This window comes from Lissotriton helveticus, chromosome 8, assembly GCF_964261635.1.
Source record: "Lissotriton helveticus chromosome 8, aLisHel1.1, whole genome shotgun sequence".
NCBI lineage: Eukaryota > Metazoa > Chordata > Amphibia > Caudata > Salamandridae > Lissotriton > Lissotriton helveticus.
In genome coordinates, this window is record NC_136069.1 from 1,326,670,160 (window position 1) to 1,326,691,204 (window position 21,045).

General features: G+C 40.9%; 1 protein-coding gene across 3 annotated transcripts in view; it reads right to left on the minus strand.

Moving 5' to 3' along the window:
* NDP (norrin cystine knot growth factor NDP) overlaps positions 1-21,045 on the minus strand; it is a 386,819-nt gene that overhangs the window by 209,058 nt on the left and 156,716 nt on the right. For all 3 annotated transcript variants that reach the window (XM_078656186.1, XM_078656184.1, XM_078656187.1), the window contains exon 2: positions 4,144-4,498. In XM_078656186.1, coding sequence (XP_078512312.1) covers positions 4,144-4,317 — 174 coding nt within the window. In that variant the 5' untranslated portion in view covers positions 4,318-4,498. The remainder of the gene's footprint in view (positions 1-4,143; positions 4,499-21,045) is intronic.

A 21,045-nucleotide genomic window follows, 5' to 3' on the forward strand; every position in this document is an offset into this window, starting at 1 on the left:
ACTTCATTTATGAATCTCAACTACCCAATTACTCAATTTAGTATTTCTTTTTGTGGTTCATAATTTTACTTTATAAATCTCTCTACTTATGAGCGTGTCCTTCTAATTGCTACCACCGCAGCCCTACGAAAAAACGACATTCAATTATTTTTGCAAACATTGCTTTTAGAATTCTCAGGTACAGAATATGAAGGAAGGTATACCACAGTAAAAGGTCATTTCAGTGACATCACCAATACATAATAGATGTACACACTGCTGGAGCAGTAATAAGCCCATGAATGACTCCACCTACAACAAATATTCTGGATATCAGGAGAATTAACCCCCGGAATTTTTTTTGCAGTTGACTACTGTGTTGTATGGATTCAAGCATGTCCACAATCACAGATATGCAAACGTACTTAAACCTGCTTTTCTGTTGAACAATCAGTAATAACTTTAGGGAGACGATGATAAATATCTTTATTTTATATACGGTTGAGTAAAATCTTTTAGAAACACTCTAACCATAAGTATATCCTTAATTTTTCAACATAACTTTTTACCCTAGTACCAAGGAATGCGTTTGTACAGATTTTAGTTCATATCAACATCCAGCTCAAAACCAACTAAAACTGCTTACAACCAATTAAGTCAAATGTCTAAAATAACCAGATGTTTCATAAAAATGTATTCACATGAATCTGTTAACAATGCATTACATTTATACAATATAAATCTTAATGTGAAATAGTCAATTTTCAGAGACCTGAGAACTCTTAGGTTCCTGTAACATTTCGAACACAGTTATTCAGCTGACCAATTCCTTCAAGTAACCTTTTCTGCACTATAAAGGCACCACTTCTGGACTGTTTTCTCTATTCTGACCGTGCCTCATTAAAAAAAGATCCCGAACATGTTCTTCTTTTTTGAGAGGTATGAGCACAACATCAAAATATGTTTTATAATTTCAATTTCAATCCACGACTTGCTTTTAGATTTCCAGGCAATACTAGATCTGTGTATCCAAAATCTAAGGAATTTCTGCTTTGTAATTTGATTTACGAGTTCAGGTAGACTTCTTGTAGTGTAGAAATAGGTGTCAGCAAAGAAATAACTTTCTTGGTGGCTCTTGTGCTAGTGTTGTATTATCCCAGAACCTTAATATTCTCTGTCTTCTTTAAACATTTCTGGAGATTCCAAAATTCTAATACTGCAGTGCTTGCAGCTGAATATTCATACAAGGTAATGATTCAGTGCCTGTTCAAACAACATCCTATGATTCAAGTCTCAGGTAAAACATATGTAGATAAAATGAAAATATGCCACCTGTGTACAATAGTTGTCTTCTTTGTCTGATAATATTAGGTCTCAAACAGATACCGGTGCCACACCAAAATCATAGGAGAAGTATGTGTCTTCATAAGTCATTTCCCTGCCTGATGAGGCCATATTGACTGACATCACATGCCACCAATGACATCACAAGATGGTACAGTAAAACAAATGTTGATCCTTATGATACATAGTCACATCATTGACTTTCCTTCCTCGCTCTTTGCCTCTTAATACCCCGAGGTTGCTGATACTTTGTATAAATGTGAAATCTGTACTATGAAACTAAGCATAGCAATATGCGTTTTATAATTAACTGGAAAATATATTTTATGCAATTTAATGTAAACCTGGTGCTTCCCCCAACTCTAATTAGAGTGGCATAATCAAACGTGTGTTGGGAGGGGAGCACAACCAATTTACAGCGATGCTCCCTCTCCACCAAATTCAGCGGATCCCATATATTCCAGTCCCATATTGTGATAGTGTGTCACAACATTGCATTATAAGACACTGACTTAAATTATGATGATTACAGAAAAAACTAGGCTCCGGCAACTGATCACCCAGTCAAGAAAGAAAACAAAAATTATTCTTCAAAACACACTCCATTCATAAACACTGGAAGGACCTCCCCAGATCGAACACAATTTCCTTTCACATTATACAAACCATTTCTGAAAGTAAACATTTTTGCTAATTTTTTCCCAACTTCACACAACCAAGCACAAAAAAAATAACCGGAATATTTGATTGGTGACTTCACTAGATGTGAACGAAACAGCACTCAGGCTAAGAATGCACTTCAATGCTATACTAAATTGTATTTGGGCTATGCAAATGTGAATAATCTACCTTTATAAAATTGAAACATTGATTTCCACAAAAAGGTCCATAATATCTGAGAGACATTATAGTGAAACAACACAATTAATCAAAACATACAGAAATGCAGACATGTCCTCTCTTACGGACTGTTTTATGGACTTTAAACCATCCCCACGCCTGGAGCAGAACTGGAACATAATAACAAAACCTCATGAACGGAAATTATTTTTTCAGTTCAGGGTAGGCTCACTTCCCAGTAGGTCCTACACAGCAGGATGGGTCACAGAGGGCGACAGACTGTGTCCTACGTGTATGGCCCAGAGAGAGACAATGGCCCATTTGCTGTTCACATGCCCCGCGTATGAAGGGCCGCGACGCGCATGGTTGGCACCAATCTGTAGGATAATGGGGACTAGATTGAGTGGAGAGGCACAAAGAATACTGCGCACATTCACGGCAGCTCCCATTGTTATTGCAGTGGCAAAATTCCTTGGATGGTCTTGGGTCATTAGATTGAAGGCACTTTCAGCACTTTGAAGGGTTCATTTAATTAAATGTTATATGTTCTTGAATAATATCCAATATTATGAAATGTATTTTAATTACTGTAATTCCATTATATATCCCATGCCCTAATGTTTCGGCTGGAATTTGTATAATACTTACAAACAGATTAAAAACACCTTCATAACTATTAAGAATGAGTATAGTGTTTGCAGTGCCATCCCTCGATCACTCCTAAATAATGACCAAACCTATCGTTATTTTGTTACAAAATGCTAAGGCATAAGTTCCTTGAAATTTTATGTGGAAATTGGTTGCGAGAAAATTTGTAGATGTTTTCCACTTGTTTTTGTCTTGGAGAATCAGTAGTTAGCTCATCTGAAAAATGACAGTCTCCAAAACATAGGGCTACTAAGGAAATTGTAGCATCCCCAGTCACAACCCCCTAATTTACACGTAGGCTGACATGCACACTTCACCAAACACATTTCTTGCACAATAAATAATTCGATTTGTATTGCCAACATAAATATTTGATCAACTTTAGCCAAATCTAACTACAGGGAAAGTAGCATATAGCTCAATATCCTTGTGACAAGTATAAACAGTGTTATTTGTCTTAGCAAATCCTTATGCGGTGAATGTTGTATCACACCAAACACTGCATGGAAGATTATGGGACAACTGCAGAGAAAATGGGAAGTAAAGCAACACTGAAACTTAACTTTAAACAACAGATGATTCTTGCCGGAAAGTTTGATGTATTAAACAGCAATGGATCAGACAATAGAAAATACAATTAGCTTTAGTTTTATGAGTGTTTTATATGACACTATAGAACCAATTTATCTCTAAATCCAGATTTGCCTTTTCTCCACCTCTTCCAATCAGGAGATTCACTCAGTACAGGCTTGTGTCAATAATCATGTGGCAAATCTACCCCGATAGAAAAAGTGAAGAATCTAGGCTTTCTATTTGATGCTGACGTTTCCCTTAAGGTTCAAGTGCTGTCAGTAACCAAATGTTATTCTTCAACCCAGCTCAAGCCACTACAGCCCTTTGTCTCGCAAAGTAACCGCAAACTGGAGGCTGAGGCTGCAGTAGATGCCCATCTCAATTACTTTAATACCCTCTACATGGGGTTGGCCAATAAAATGTTGGATAGACTTCAAAGGGCTCAAAATTCTCTGATGCTGGCTCTTCGGAAACTGTAATACTGGCTTCTGCTAGAGGATGTATCACCATTAAAATTCTATATATAACTTAAATGCTTCCATCAGATGGCTCCTAGTTAATCTGAGTTCACGCGGGTGCAGTGCGGACACTACAGTTTCGGCTCACACCCACAGTGGTAGGAGAAACATGAAGACTCACTTGTTTAGATAGGCAGCATTATGACCAGCTGGAAGGGACCCCTAGGATGCTAGGCCCATACAAAATGTGGTCACTCATTCACTCATGCGTCAGTACCTTTGAATCTAGTGCTTACTTTACCTTTGAGGTGCACTTGTGCACAGGATGGTTTATGGAATCAACATAGTGGTGCCTCATACAGCGGGAAGGATCCGAATCCAAAAGGAAACCATTGTTCTTTTTATTGTCTGTATCCCCCATGAGTGCCATCAAGGAGAGCATCACAATCCAGACAACTAGGAAATGATATCCCATTGTTAACGTAAGCTTACGGGATGGGCAGCAGGAGGTTTCAACAAAGAATCCAAAGAGAGGGGCTTGGCCAAGTTCCTTCAACAGAGAAAGACCACTCTGGTTCCAGGCTTGTGCTGGTCATTGTTTCAGGTATCCTGGAGTCCTGGGATTGCTGTAATCCATCAAAGCAACTGCTGCTGTTCTGCAACAAAAGACAGGAAAGAGAAGTATTATAATACAGCACACAGCTACAGGCATCAAAACAATAATGATGATTAGTAAATCAAAATCTGTACTAGAGATCATCAATCAATAACCATGAGTAGACCTTTGGGACTTCAGTGAACAGTCTGGCGTGCTCTTTCATACAGATTATTACTAATTTCTCTGACGTTTGGGGTATTTTATCAAAGGACAATTTGCTTGTAGTCCTGCATTTGGTTCAGTCTTTTTTTTTTTTTAATGAACGTATCAAAAGAACAGGCTTTTAAATAGGCTGCAATATTTCCAGAAATTGTCTACTTTTGATCAATTACATTTCGCTAATTGTCACCACATGCACCGAGATTTTAATCCCCTTTCGTCCCTTGCTAGTAACCAATTATTTTCGTTAAAATCTCATAATTAAACAACAGATGGTGGCTGATGTAGTGAGTATGGCAAATTCATATTTAGAAGTAAAAAAGCTGCGTCTATGCAATTATATTTTCATTGATTCTGGATAAATGATATGTTTGTGAAAGTTATGACTAAATACGTTCAACTATTTCAATTAGATTGCAGGCTTTTCGAACTACCCAGATAGGGCACCAGGTGATTGCCACTGAGGTTAAGGAGTGTTCATGACATAGGATATCGCTTTTGAAAGTTTACTACATACCATGTTTAGTTCTTGTCGTCTTATATCTAGCACCAACAAGATCATAGAATCACAGTGCGAAATATGTACATAATAATTTCAGAGATCATGGCAGGCGGATACATGGCACCCATCTGTGGGTGGCAACTGAAATGTTCAGGGGTAGGAGTATGTTTTGTGTTGGAGGAGTTGCAGGAAGGTAGGGCCTGACACATCTAAAAGTCCTTGACGTAGAAAGATAGTGGGAGATTGTGCTTCCAAATGTCCATGCTGCCATCTCTCAACCCCAGGGATTGGATGTGTCTCATGATTCTAGGGCTGGTTTGTAAAATGATTGGTCCTCCTCTAATATAGGAGTAGTGCGACTAGGCATATGGGGCTAGCAGCTAAATATGTTCTGCTCTTCATGGGGGTGGGAGTGACACCTGTCAAAAATATGAGACAGTTATGGGAAGGTCTGGGATCTCCTCACCGCGATAAGCGTTACTCGCTTTAAAGCTCGTCGTATGAGCTGCTTTACCTGCATGGCAGGGTGATTTGTTTTGCATTTAGTATTTTGTTGTATGTTTAAGCTCTCTGTTTTGGTGAACACTTTCCTTACTAAGTCAATGAGCTCCCATGCATTCAGTATCTTGGCCAGTGATGTATTGAGGAAACCCTCAGTCAACCAATAAGCTCAGAGGGAGAGCAGTACTTTTTGCCCTTAGCCTCCTGTTCCTTAACCCCTTCGACGCTCATGACGAGCTCAGCTCATCATGAGTTACGCCTCTCGTACACTCATGACGAGCTGAGCTCGTCATGTAACGCAGGTTTTTTAAAAGCCCAGCGCACAGCGGGAAAACCGCTAGCGTGCATGCGGTTAATACCCGGGCAGCTATTAAAAACGTTTTTTTTTTTTTAAAGGCCTATTATTAGTCGGTCAAGATGCAAAGCTGTTCTATGTGGCAGAATCATGGTACTTTTCGTTTGATCTTATACTGAAGGCTGCCTTTACCTGGCCCATCAATTTTACAGTATGCATAACTCAATGGGTGATGTTATCCACATTGATTTCCCTTGTTCCCCGCAGACTGATTTCATTCCAAAAGATTTTCTCTGTCAGCATCAGTGATGCAATGCTTGTATGTGTCGTCTTAACCCACCCCCATCTTTCATAGGGATTTGATTATCAACTTACATAAATTGTGCTCTCATTGGAGCTCTGAGGTGAACATCTTTGGGGCATAATATCAAGAACGGATTTAAAATTATCAAACCAGAACATGGACTTCTATTGGAATTCTCAAGGGCATATTATCAAGCCCATTATCGCCGCTTTAGTGGCAGTTTTCTGCCGCTAAACCGGCGATAATTTTTAACGCCATTCTTGAAATTATGCCCATAGTTTGGTAAAGTGGGCTAGATCTGCAATCACATTTCTGCCCTAATCCGGGGTTCCCTGGGAGATATCATAACCACTTCTGACAATAATGTACATTGGCAACTTTCAAAGTGATTACTGCTTTACAAATCTATTCTTGCTTGTAAGATGCAGAGTTTCTGGAATCTCCTCAAACACATGTTCTTCAACCACTGTATCTGAGTGTACCTGGTACCAGTTGCCAATTAATGAATTATTCTCTGAGGGAACTAGAGGTAATTCTAAGAGTATCACAGGTTCTCAATAGATTATTTATCCGTAGAAGTGCTCCCTCTATTCCTGTGGAGGTTGAGCTCATCCGAGCACACTAGGTGCTTCAGATGTGTACTTGATGATAAAGCATGTCATGAGAGCAAACTCTAGTGGGTGAGAGTCCTTTTAAAAACATCAGGATACGAAAGGACGTTATAATGGCACCACCCCCCTTTGATTAACTGTTTTTATTCAGTAGTTGAGTGGTCTCACTCCTCTAACTTCTCACTCTCTCTTGTTGGTTGTGTTGGCAGATAACCAAATTCAACAATTATGTGACAGAGCTAAGTAGTTGGATACATTATAACCTACTTCCAATCAAGTTGTGAATGTCAGAAATTATTTTATTCTCTTGTTCACTATACTTCTTGGATGCACAGGTGAGTACATCAATTCTTGGCCCAAATGCCCATCCTTGTCTCAGGTAAGTAAGTATCTTTGGTGTCATTTAGAACTTTATCTGGAACCACAAGCCACTGCAGTTATGTTATTAAGACCTGCTAGATTCACACATATTAATAAGACTTCCTTGTCTGTCTCTTTTGCTAGATCATGTCTCGATGGACAATGCCTTTGTCTCTTTAAGGCTTGACTACCACAGTTAACTAAACCTGAGCTTTTAAGAAAACACACAGCTGAATAAAGTGGTAAAAAGGGGTCAACAATTCAGCAGCCCAAGTATTGCTCATTTTAATTTGCACATAGCCCATTACATTTGCACTTTGGGGGCCATTGACTGGCTCCTAGTGACCAGTTACACTGATTTGAGGATATTTTGTAAGGTACATAATGTGTATTGCAGGACAAGTCCAAGCTCCTTTCAGAGAATTTTTTCAAAATGCACTCATCGAAATGCACCCCTCAAAACAACACCTGATTTGTATCCCATTATGCAGTCTTGCTCGCGCTACCTCAGGTAGTTTCCTTGTCTGACTGTCACACTATGAGACAGAATACCTAATTACTGCTTATCAAGAAACTAGCCTTATAATACAATGCGTCCTCATTTGACTTGCCACTTTTTGCAGGGTCATCCTTGAACTTTTTGCCTTCCTCCTGTATTTTTTCTGACCTGCTGTTTGTGGTTTTATGACTCTGGTCACTTTGCCACAGCGCATATGCTCTCTATTGCAAAGTGATGTAATGGATAAGTGATTCCATGATTGGTTATTTGATTTAATTGTCAGACCCTAGTACAGTGCACCATGTGTGCCCAGGGCCTGTTAATCAAATGCTGCTGGTGGGCTTGCAGCACTGATTGTGCCACCCACAGAAGCAGCTTGGAAAATGTGGCTCAGGCCTGCCATTGCAGAGCCTGTGTGCAGCCTGGGGCTGCAATGTCGACTTAGCACATGCACCACCTGCCTGCCAGGGTGAGTCAGCACTAGGCTGAATAGACCTATCCGCATTGAGAGTGGTGCGAGGAGTAACACCTGTGCCTGAATAGGGCTGTGCCTTCCTTCCACAATGCTGGCTCCACCTCCAGTCTGGATGCAAATGGTGGCAAAGGAACTGGGTTAAGGATGGGAAGAGAACACAAGAGGGTGAAGTCATGGGATGGGAACAGCTGTCTGCAAGTGGATATTTTTTTTACCCATTGTTGGTCTCACAATGCAGGTACGAGCAGGTGAAAACAGTTCCCATCAAGGCACCAAAATGTACATATGGCAGATCCCCTACCATCAGTGTGGCTGAGGTGTTTCTTCTGTTACACTGCCAGCTAGGCAGCCCAACCACAAAGACCTAAATATGACCCCGAACGTGGAGTCTTGAAACAGATGTTTAAGGCCCTTATGGCCTGATTTAGGTCTTCAGAGTGGAGCGCCAAGGCATTGGCGAGGCTCCATCTACGACTGTATTAATATTGAGTCAACACCAAACATTGCAAGGAGATGATTAAATCCAAAAAACCCTTGTCATGGATCCCAACTATGAAGTCATCCGTTCCTTTTAATGTGGTGTTCCTATCAATGTTATGGTATACTTCCTAATCTGTTGATCCCAATTAAAAATAAAAGTAGCATTGGTCTATATATAGGTATGCTTCCAAATATGAGGATGTTGAAAGTTTCTATCTTATAATGATTCAAATGTTCTGAGGGGCAAAACATAGGAGCAGTTTTTTTTTACTGTAATATGCCATACAAGCAGAAGTGGAAACCATAATCAGCCCTGGCATTATGAACCAACGCCCCATAAAGCAGATGGATGTGACTAGAAAGATGCAATGCAGTGGCAGGTGACTCTTACTCGGAAAGCATACCCCTTGTTCGCAGACCAACAGGGAATTGCAGGGTGGTAGAGTGGCCAATCCGACCTTGGTGGCATAAATCATGGTTATCATCGAGCTTATGCAAATTTTCCCTTATGGCTTTGGTACTTATTAATGGTTCTCGAGGGCTACCCAAATGTAAGATTTAATATAAGCAAGGACAGTTTCAGATAAAATTCCTTTCAGATTCATTAGTAGATTTAACCCCCCAAAAGAATGTCTGCTAGTACACATACCTTCAAGGAAATATCATATCGAGGACAATGGGTCATTTAAAACACTTATGGGTACATTTTCAAACATTTTGCACTGATGCAGCATCACAGAAGTGATGCTAACCAGCACAACATGTTTTTTTACCAATTTGCTTTCCCACAACAAAACCTGTTTCACGTTGGAAAGCACCCTAGAAGTAACGCAAAGCAGCATGAAGCATTGCTTTGCATTACTTATCGCCAATAGGGCATTATGTGAGTGGTACATGGGCTTTCAATGCAACCATCCATTCCTTTTGATGCAAAATCTTATCTACCAACAATTGTAAACATGCTTTAGCGCCAAAAGTTAATGCCATCTGAAAGGAGGAGTTGAGAGGATGAATGATTTCTTTTCTCCTTTCTTTTCCTACTTTGCATGCGTGCTTCACTGTGCCACACACATACAAAGTGGGAAAAGTGTTTGAACTTGTCTAGGTATAGTATTTTGTACGGGAACGGTTCTCTTCCAGTCCAAAACCTATACTAGACTCAGGCACGCACCTTAGCACTATGGCGCTAAAGTGTGTGCATGGCTCAAGGCAGCTGAAACCAGCACCAGCATTAGGGAAAGAGGAGGAGAGAGCCATATCTCTGTAGAAATGGTGCTGTCCTGCTCCCTCCCTTGTCACACAATGTAGCACAGCCTCTTTTGGAGCTGCGGTGCTTTGTGTGTCTTTTTTGAAACTCTGGCCCTTAGTTTCAAGATGCATTATATAAAATTGAAAAGGATAATAGTAATACTTTGGTACCAAATCCACAAACAGTGAAGTCAAGTGTTGCATTTCCCTATAACTGAATTAAAATATTTAACATGTTATTTAAATTTATAAGAAGGATGGAAATTAGATGTTCAGTCCTCTACCACAGTTACACAGGAGGCATACAAGTTTGCAAGCACTTTTGTGGCAAACATTTCTCACGATAAATTCCACTTAACACTGCAGCAATTCCAGCACTGTGGTGATATTCAACCTTCATAAACGTGGAGTTCAGAAGAGATACGAGTGTTCCCATGAGAGGGGTAGGTAGTGGTTTTTGAGTATATGGAGAATGCTGATAAAGTTGGAATATTATAGGTATTAACATGAAATGTTAGTGGTTTTTCACCCCCACATTGAACACTTAATTCTAGAGGCAAATGTTTGGATGTGAAAATGCCAAAATGTTCAAAATTTCAGGATATGCACAAGAAGGATTTTTCTCTCATCAAAATGTCATGTTTTCCTTGTGGTAAAAAATTTAAAAGGGTTAAAGTGCATATGAAATCTGTGCGATGCTTTCTTCTGATCATCATATTTGAATATTTGAGCACATTCCAAAGGAATACTGGCTGGTATTGACATAGGCCTGAGAAACACTCTCTACGTAAGTAGATTTCTGAGGTACACTCCGGAATTTATGAGTGCCTAAAAAATAAAAAAATCTCTGCAAATTTTAGATACAAAGTTCTGATTCATTGATTTCCTAATTTATTGTAGATCAGACACTTGGTCTCATACGCATTTCACGTTTAGTTTTAGCAAATTACTTCTTCCTAGTAATACATATGCTGTTTCATTTAAATCAATCACCTCCCCAATGGGTGATGCACGACTCCCCACTCACCTACTTCCCTGACCAATGTATTTCAGGTTTAACATCCCCCTCTACTCCATGAATCTTGCCTCCATGCATTGCAACATATCAGAGTTCATCCTCTGCTTTTTTGTTCTCCCACTTTCCCACACATTTGAGGAGACTTTTTTAGCAAAATGCAAAATAATAGGTAAAATATATGTGTGATAATAACATGCAGATTTAAAGTGAACACACTGCATATTTTAAAAGTGCAAAGGTAGCAACTAGCCATTCTTACACATACTAGGCCTCAAAACGATTTAAAGCAGCATTGCTTAGAAAGTGGTTTGACTAAAATGTGCTGATGCACACAAGTGAATGTCTAATGCCTGACCTTTCCATTATCATGTTTTTATTAAATAAATGTTTCACATAGGTCTGCAAAATGTTTTTTCTTGTACCAATAGTTTAAAATGCCTGTTTAGAATTTATTATGTGGTAGAATTATGACAAATGACCACATAGAATGTAGCACATAATTGAATTTGCTTTCTTTTTAACATAATTGCCTTCTTTCCCAAGGATAAAATCTTGAATAAAATGTTCTTTCATCACTGCAGATGTTTCGGTTTTTACATAACTCATTGTTAGTTAACATCTCTTTGCTTCATTAGAAGAATAGAAATGTAGCCCTGTTTGTGGAAAAGGATGTCTAGAATAATGAAGCCTCGGGTAGTTGGATTCGAAAGAACAAAGGGGCATATTATCAAGGAACAGCGTTAAAATTATCGCAGCTTTAGCGGCAGAAAACTGCCGCTAAAACGGCGATAATGGGCTTGATAATAGGCCCTTGAGAATTCCAATAGAAGCCCATGTGCTGGTGTCAACATGGGCTTCTATTGGAATTCTCAAGTGCATATTATCAAGCCCATTATCGCCACTTTAGCTGCAGTTTTCTGCCGCTAAAGCTGCAATCATTTTAACTCCGTGCTTGATAATATGCCCCACAGTTGCTTACTCCATTGTTACTGTCTGAACACTATAGAGCTCCTTGTGAGAAGACGAAGAGTAAGCTGTTCTCAGTAAGAACGCAGAAAGATGATTGGACGAGAGGAAAGGAAGATGCAAAATTAACGGCAATATTGAGGTTTGACTGTTAATAATAGTGCATGTTCCTAGAGTGTACACACACTCTTTTTCATGATTTCCACACAATTTTGTGACTCTCCTCCCATCCAATTGATTGCAATTGCTACTGCTACTGCACATTTCCTGTGCCTAGTTATTTCCTTTGCTTTCAGACTCTACTGAGTTTCAAGTACCTCTCTTTACGGGAAATTTGGCTTTCATTGATTGATGACCCTTGGACCCTTTATGCTTGTTCTCACTGGCTTCCAAACTTGATTCCTTTATGGGTTCTGACTGACACTTCCCCATCCCATTCTTAGAATAGAAAATTACTTCCTTTATGGCACATGCTTAAATGCATTGAATTTACCATTATTTCTCTATCAATTCTACAAAAGATTGATTATTTGAAACTGATTTGAATAAAACTTATGAATTTGACTATAGAAAATTAGTAAGTTTGAAATAATAAAACCTTAAAAAATCTTCAGTAACTCTCATTTTTGACTGAACCTAAATAAAACTTGTAATTAATACTTAAGTGATGATTTGCTCCTAATGTTCTCAACCACAACAGCCAAGGACTGTTACCCTGTTGGGCTGCAGCACGAGGAAGCGGGCCTTGATAACTGACAGATATTCGTAGACTTTGGGTTGGATGCGGGCCCCTCCAAGGGTTGGGGGCTCCATGCACTGCAGTGGCCTAAGTTACACCTCTATCTGCACCAGGATAAAATATGGCGTGAACTGCTAAACCCCGCAGTAAAATGAGCTATACTGTGACTTAAGGCTTCTTACATAAAGCAAAATGTATGTGTGCCCCAGAGTTAATAGAAAATTCCAAGAATAGTCAAGATTAAAAAAAAAAAAAAGAGTGATCAGGACACCTAAAACAAAATGCCAGATTTCTAGGGGAAGTTGAGAACTGTTAAGAAACAATCCTGTGGTGTATAAAAGAGGTGGTTAACAGCTGAATTTAAATAGTACTCGTGTTAGTAAAATGCTAAGAAGTTATTGTTATAACTATGATAAAAAGGGACATTAAATATATGCACACTTTTCTCTCCCTAGCGACCCGCGCATGCTCACAACCGCGTGGAGAAAATGGTAATGTTTGGGCTGGCGGAGTAAATCTCAGCAATAACTCTTCAGATCTGTAATGGTTGCAGCTCCAGCTGCAGGTATCCCCTGGGCAATGGTGAAAGTGTGGTAGTAATTATTCCAAAGTGTTGTGGAACCAGCTGGGTAAGTTAACAGCACTGTAATATCTTAAAATAAAGTGCTCAAAGGAGTCAAGTAAATCTCCTATTGATACCCAATGTGTCAGCGACTAAACGCCGCAGCACACAGTAAACACAGGGCCATTTCCCTGCAAACCGCATCAATTTCCAAGAGCAACGGACTGTGACTGTTTTCACTGTATGAATTTGCCCTGCAGCAATAACCACAACCTATTCTTCAACATGCTTTTCCAGACCAATTCACTGTATTTTATACAAACAAGCGCTTCTGAGGCTGGACGTTGTTTGAAATCAAATTTTGATCATTTATAATAATTATTATTATTATTACTATCATATTCAGCTATTGTTATTATTATATTCTAATTCATTATTATTATTGCTAATATTATATTCTATTATAATTATTATGATTGTCATTACAGTTATAATTGTTAATATTTTCATTATTATTGCTATTATTATTAGCACTAGCCATGTTTTGTATTAGTATTATTAATATTAGTAGTAGTAGTAATAATAATAATAATACTAATAACAATAATAATAATAATAATAACGATAATAATATTAATGGTATGTATGACACTTAATGCCTTAATTTCGCCACTTGTAAGCTCTGTAAACAGCATGTGTTACTGCTCCCTGTAATTCAACCTCGGAAAGGAAAAAAGATTTCTTGTCCTTTCAAGAATCCAAACATGGGACCTGCTCGGCATCAACTATCAACAGGTAGCATTTCATGGATTAAGACTTCTTGCTGGATAGAGAGTGTGGTGTTCGAATATGTTTTACCGACTTTGCAAACAGTGCTGGATTAAAGCCCGTGGAGACCCCTGGGCAGTCGAATTTTCCGGCCCATTCTCGCAAATTATCTTCTAATACGTTTTTAATTTTACCAATCAATAATTTTATTAAACCACTACATTGAATTAATACAGTATTTTCTCTATACAGTCTGTAATGTAAAGTTTCTGTTTGTTTAAGTTGCTTTATTTTTTTCAATCTTTTGGAAACAATTTAAGATTGCTTGATTTGAACTTTCCCTCAAGATTAAATCAATATTATTTTGATGGATTGTCGCATGGCCCCTAAAAGAAGTGGGGCCTTGCAAATACAAAAATAAGACACTGCTTCAATTTTAGGGAAGTCGAAATGGTATCTTTAACCTTCAGTCTAACCTTGGCCCTCAAGTGTAATACATTTATGTTTGGATTGGCCTTTGAATGTAGAAACGTATCCAGTTCAGGGCTATATATTTTATCCCTCATACAGTCGAAAGAGAAGGTAGTTTTCTTAAGTGGTTAACAATCATTATCCAGACGTTCGGCCATTATAAAAGTGAAAATGCTTCATAAATAGGCGACTTTCTGTATGTGGTTGGGTGAGCTGGCGAACCTGAGAATGAGTAAATAGAATTGGACGGCTGAGTGAGTGAGGGAGTGCATAAATGACTGAGATTGTGAGTGCAAGAATTAATTGTTGAATAGGTGAGTACATACATGAACGGGCAGCTAGATAAATTCTTGAGTACATTAATGGATATTTGATTAAATGAATGGATGGGTGGATGAAGCCTTGTTATACTATTCCTGAAGGATCAAGCTTCAGAGAGCACTTGCGTTCATCACACAAGGGCTGGGCACCATCATAATCAATCAATCAATCAATGACACTTGTAAAGCGCGCTACATACCCGTAGGGTCTCAAGGCGCTGGGGGGGGGGGGTGCCGCTACTGCTCGAACAGCCAGGTCTTCAGCTTCTTCCTGAAGGAGAGGTGGTCTTGGGTCAGGCGCAGGTCGGTCGGCAGGGAGTTCCAGGTCTTGGCAGCCAGGTAGGAGAAGGACCTTCCTCCTGTAGTCGCTCTTCGGATGCGGGGGACGGCGGCGAGGGCGTGGTTGGCTGATCGGAGGTGGCGTTTGGGAGCGTAGAAGTTGACTCGGCTGTTGAGGTAGCTCGGGCCTTGGTCGTGTAGGGCTTTGTGTGCGTGGGTGAGGAGGCGGAAGGTGATTCTTTTGTTGACGGGGAGCCAGTGAAGGTCTCTCAGATGTCCGGAGATGTGATTGGTTCGTGGGATGTCGAGGATGAGTCTGGCTGAGGCGTTCTGGATCCGCTGGAGTCTCTTCTGGAGCTTGGCGGTGGTACCGGCGTAGAGGGCGTTTTCAATATATAAAACATGCTACCATTGTGCCAGTTCAAGTATTATACTGGGAAGGGAAAGTTCAAACTAAGAGTGCCAACAATAAGTTGAGAATTACCACCATTGTGCATGCTCAGATTTTCTGCACCACTCAGTAATCTTTAGTGCACGTTCATAGTCGTACCATTACTTTAATCCTAACTGTATGTTTAGACTTGCCCTATTATCGAGAAATCTTTAGTGCATGTTAAAATTAACACCATCACTCAGTAGCCTTCATGCGTGTTCAGATTTGCACTCTGATATTTTGAGTGCCAGCCTAAAACTGCACAATCACTTATTTTTAGGCAGTGTGACAACATTTTCACTACCATACAATAATTATAGGATGTCTTCAGATTTGTCACATGACTCAGTAATCATTAGTCATGTTCAGATTTCCACTATCATTAAGTAATCATGTGTACGTACCCTAATTTAGATTATCACACCCTAATAATCATGCTATTTGCACCAAAGCCATTACATTGCTCACTCAATCTCTCTTCGTCTGCTGTGAGTCTAGTAAGTGTGCAATGGCAGTCAATACACGTCAGACTGTAGGAAGAGAACATGAGTGTGTCACCTAGCATTGGAAACAACTGTTCTGAGCATGTGGTATTGCTACTGTCGACCCTAGAAAGCAAGTCAATCAGAAATGAAAGCTGGCTGTCAGACCCAAATTGGTGGAGACATAGGTAAGGCGTAGGCAACTCAGACACAACTGTGGTGTTTGAGGTGATTTGCCTCTGGTGTCCTGGGGTTCATGCAATAATTGGTCTGCATACTGGGCCAAATACACATTTTGATCCACTTGATGCTCAGGTTAGCAAAAGCAAGCTAGCAAAAGCTTGTTAGGGAGTCAGTGTGGGCAAGGGCAAGAACTCAGAACTCAACAGTCAACCAACTGACACAATAATATACAATCCGGCCAGTGGTATTCTTGTAAAAAGAGATGTGCTTAATTAATATGACAAAATGTAATACCACATATAGCAATACGATCAGTTACAGGGTTTTTCCAATGCTACAGGTTACAACCAACCGTAAAGCTCCCCCATCCATCTGGGGTTCTAGACCAGGGCTGTTAACTCTGACCCTAATACAGCGATTCAATTCTAAGGCGTGGTTCCTTGCCTTCTAAGGGCACCTGTTATTGCGGGGATACTCAAGGCAAGAAATGGGTTGGGGATTTAGGTCACACTGGAGAAGCAAAATTACAGAAATACAAATCCTGATCTTGAATGTCAATGGCCTATCCAGCAACAGGAAATGCAGAGCTCTTTCACAATATCTGAAATACACTGTCCAAAACTCAAATCACTCAGAAGAAAAAAACTTGGTCCTCCTCTAACAGCTGCGCCACTGGATACAGGGAGATGTTGAAGGGCATGCATAAAAGCAATAAGCTCTGGCATACTGTACATCACCTTACAAATAGACAATTCCATTGTCGTGTTTTAGTCTTGTTGGTTGTGATTGGAGAGGAAGGACTGAATCCTTCCAAGAAGGAGCAAATGACTCTCACCCCAGTGGAATCTGGTGATCCTCGTACATGGTGGAACGTAATACCTGCAAGGAGTTCACCCCATTTTCTTTTCAAAGTTTACCTCCTCATACTCACTCCCTCTCACATTTACACTCTCCCCAGGCACTCACCTTGACTCACATTCTCTCACCTACTCATTTTCACTAATACTCATTTCCACTCTCTGTTCCACATAAACATACTCATACTCACTGGTTCTCTGTCTCACAAATAGACTTACACATACTCACCATTTCACACTCACTTTGGGTCTGGAGCAACTGCACCTGCTGCACCATGGATAGCTACAGCCCTGACTCACTTTCACTCATAATCTCCAATAGCTAATACCTTCAAACGTAGTCACACTTTTTCGCTCACTCCCTCACACTCAATTTCACTTATTCATACATACTCTCAAACTCAGAATCTCACTCACTTCCACTTCCATTAGCACTCTCAAATACACTCACAGACACACTTTTGCTCAATCTCTTTCACTGTCAGTCGCACACAAACACACTTATAAACACATACACACATGAACATTTTTTATTTACCTTGCTTCCTCTGCTGACAACTCAGAGGCTCAGTGGAGGCAACGGAGCAGGAATCTGGTGTTGGACATTGGAACCAGCAATCATGACTCCCAACATGGATCCAAGGAAAAGTACGGGAAGTAGAATGCAGAAGAGTCTCCCATTATATAAAAAAACATTGAATTACATAAAGAATTCCAGAGATAAATAATCTGAGATTTTTGAAAAATTATAAAAAATACCATTTCGAATTTAACCCTCCATGAATGTTCACCTGATGTTTATCTGAGAGTGAATAACTGACTAAATTCCTAAAGCGGATGCCATGTTTTATGCATGTCATTGAGCACTTCTCTGAAGCTGCTTCGTGTATGCACACTACTGCACACCAATTTGGATATTATGTGTATGTAATTTACATCTACAAGCGCCTCTGTTTCATACATCTAGAACTAACGTAAAGGCTTTCATTTACGGATTCTGCAATCTTGACAAAGATGTATGTCACGCATGTAAACCTAGGCTGTAAAACACTCTGTGGGTTCATCCCATCTGCAGCTTTGATTGACGTAGTTCCACATGGCCAGCTATTAAAAGACACACACATAACACAAAAGGCTCTGCGATGTCTAGTCATCAGCCATTCAGGAAGGACTCGGTTGTTTTCTAGTACGAGCCATCGCTGGGGCACTGTCACGTGCCCCCAGCAGGGCACCATAGTTACACACGTAGGTTTTCCAACAAGGACCGTTTGAGAAAACACATGGGACCCGGCTGCGCCAGGATGAATATTCACCACAGACAAAAAGAAAAAGAAGTAACGAGATCCATGGATAGACTGGAATGCGGGGCACCAGCTTAAGAGGAAGGACGGATAAGAGACAGAAGATAACTGCAATAAAACCTACACATAAGTGAGAAACAGATTGTGTAGCTGCAGATGGGCTGGCACATGTAAGGCTTAATGAGCCTTGACAGAGACCCACATGGCGGTTGGGCACGTGCAGGCGCAGGGGCACGCAAGCGTGAGGCCAACAAAAAGCCTCTGGTAGCACTTTGAAAACCCCCTTACTAAAGTCGAGCAAGCAGCGCATGCGCTGCTCTAGGCTTGAACTGAAAAAGCTGTTTTTAAGGTACGTTTCAAAGGCCTACGGAGATTTAAGGGCATGTTACTCATTTACAGAGACGTTATTAACAAGATATTGTGATGAATTATAGTTAAATTATTTAAAAGGGATAAAAACAATGGCCTCACTTATGGTATTTTGGTGTAGGGCAGCACAGCAAGGTTGCTGTGGTGCCCTACGGCAAAGTGAAAGGGCAGGAATGCACGGTATATAAGTGATACGGTGCATTCCTGTCCTTCCTGCCTGCGCTCGCACCGTTTTGGCAGCCTAGCACGTCTGTTGCATACAGGATTGTTTTTGTGCAGTAATGGGGCACCTTTCTGTACAAAAACAATCCTATGAGGCGTTTTCCTCCTTCTATGTGTGCTACATAATGCAATACACATGGAAGGAGTGAAAAACGAGAAGAGATAACAATAATTCTACTCGTTACTCTTCACCTCGGATGATTCCCCAGGTTTACATCACTTTTTTATAAATCTAGAGCAGTGTCAAATTCCATGGGTGTGGCATGGGAAAACACACTGCAACGCCCATGAAACGCCTCCCGGGCGCAGAGTAAGGCGCCGCAGCGATTTACCCTGCATCACCTTACTCATGATTTATGAGGTCACTGAAAGCCACACAGGGTGGCTTTGTGTGGCAACATAAATCTTTATGAGAGCCCTGCGTCACGCATGTACCACTTTAAGTGGTGCAAAAGTGATGCAAGGCTCACATAAATAAGACCCCAAGTTTGGAGTTCATTAGGTCTCGCTAGCGAATGCAGCGCATGTGCTGCATCGCTAACGAGACTCTATTGTTGCCGCTTTGGTGCTGGAAGGGAGACAGGAGATGGCACACGCGGACAGAAGATGTGCACGCGTACGGACAGGAGATGTGCACTCCGTACGCATGCACATATCCTGTCCCCAGAGGCCGGCAGCACGTGCATCGCGCGCTTTCAGTTTCCCTCCCCCCGTTGGCTCCACGGAGCCAGCTTGTTTGCTTTTCGTGCGAAAATGAGAGGCAGGGGCAAGCAAAGAAAACAACCAAGTACAGCTTTAATAGCTTTGGTGGTCCAGCAGTTCACTGGTTGTGTTGGGTGAGCAAGATATTCACATGTGCCACAGTTACAATGGTCCGATCAGAGGGCGTGGATTTGCTATCATCAGATCCGACCTCCAATGAGTTATATGGTATTATTTAAACAATTCATTGGTAGGAAAAATTTTGTGCTACTAATTACCGATGGCTGGTTAAAGTTTATGATTCCAGACAATATGGTCAATTATACTACCAAGCATGCCCAGTCAACATCAACTTGTCTATTTATTTAATTAAGGTTCCCTTTAGCTCTGTGGTTCCCAAACTGTGCGCCGCAGCACCCCAGTGCGCCGTAATGAGGTGCCAGGGGCGCCGCGCACACTAGGGTGACCAACCGTCCGTAAATTCCACGGACTGTTCCTACGCCTTTTATCTGTAATTTTGGCCATCACAGGGAGCAACGCTGCTCCCCTGTGAGAGGCCTCACCCCAGCTGCTGGAGCTGCCTCGCACTCCTCCAGGAGCACAAGAGCAGCCCCTCCCGCCCATTGAAATTCTGTATGGGGCTGATTGCCACTTACTGAATGACAATGGGGCAGTCTGGGGGTGTTAAAGCATGTGGTGGCCTCCTCCTGCCTCAGTGTACAGAAGGGCCTTCTGTTAGATAAAAAGTAAAACGCCCATGCTGCAATGTTAGAGAACACTTCATTTAAAGAAGCCTGTGAAATAAGTTTAAAAGAACAGGTTATCGTTCTTTCACTGTCTCATCATTTTTTAACTGAAGTATTTTCAATATTATATTCAACAAAGCCATGGTTGCTGCTTTTTTAGGTCTCGGTGAAGCGAGCAAAGCTCGCTCTCGCCAGAGACCTATAGTTAGCGGCTCAGCTTTCCAGGAGGACAGCACTGGCCGCGCGCGGCGATTTGTTAAGGGCACGCGCACGAGAACGCGCTCGCGGCCAGGTGCTGTCCTTCTCGAAAGCTGCCTCCCTTCCCCGTGCAGGGCGGCCGCCGCGCTGCCTGCGGCGACCCGGAAGCATTGCCGGCCAAACCGGAAGTAGGTGCTGTCCTGCAGAGCACCGCTTTTCAACTCTCTGCTCCTCATTGCCGGAGACGGCTTTTCAAGCTCCTCGTCGCTAAGTGAGTAGCTGTACTACCTTTTTTATTTATTTATTATGCTCCCGTGTAAGTTAAGACAATTACTACGTATACTTTTTTAAGAGGTAGTCGGAAACTGCAAGCTGAACTTTTATCGCACGTTATTACCAAGTGTGTGCGAGAGTCAAAGTGAACCTACGTGTTTGTTTTTTTTTTTTTTGTACTCGCCTGGTCTGCACTTTTAAATGCACACCAGTAAGATAGTG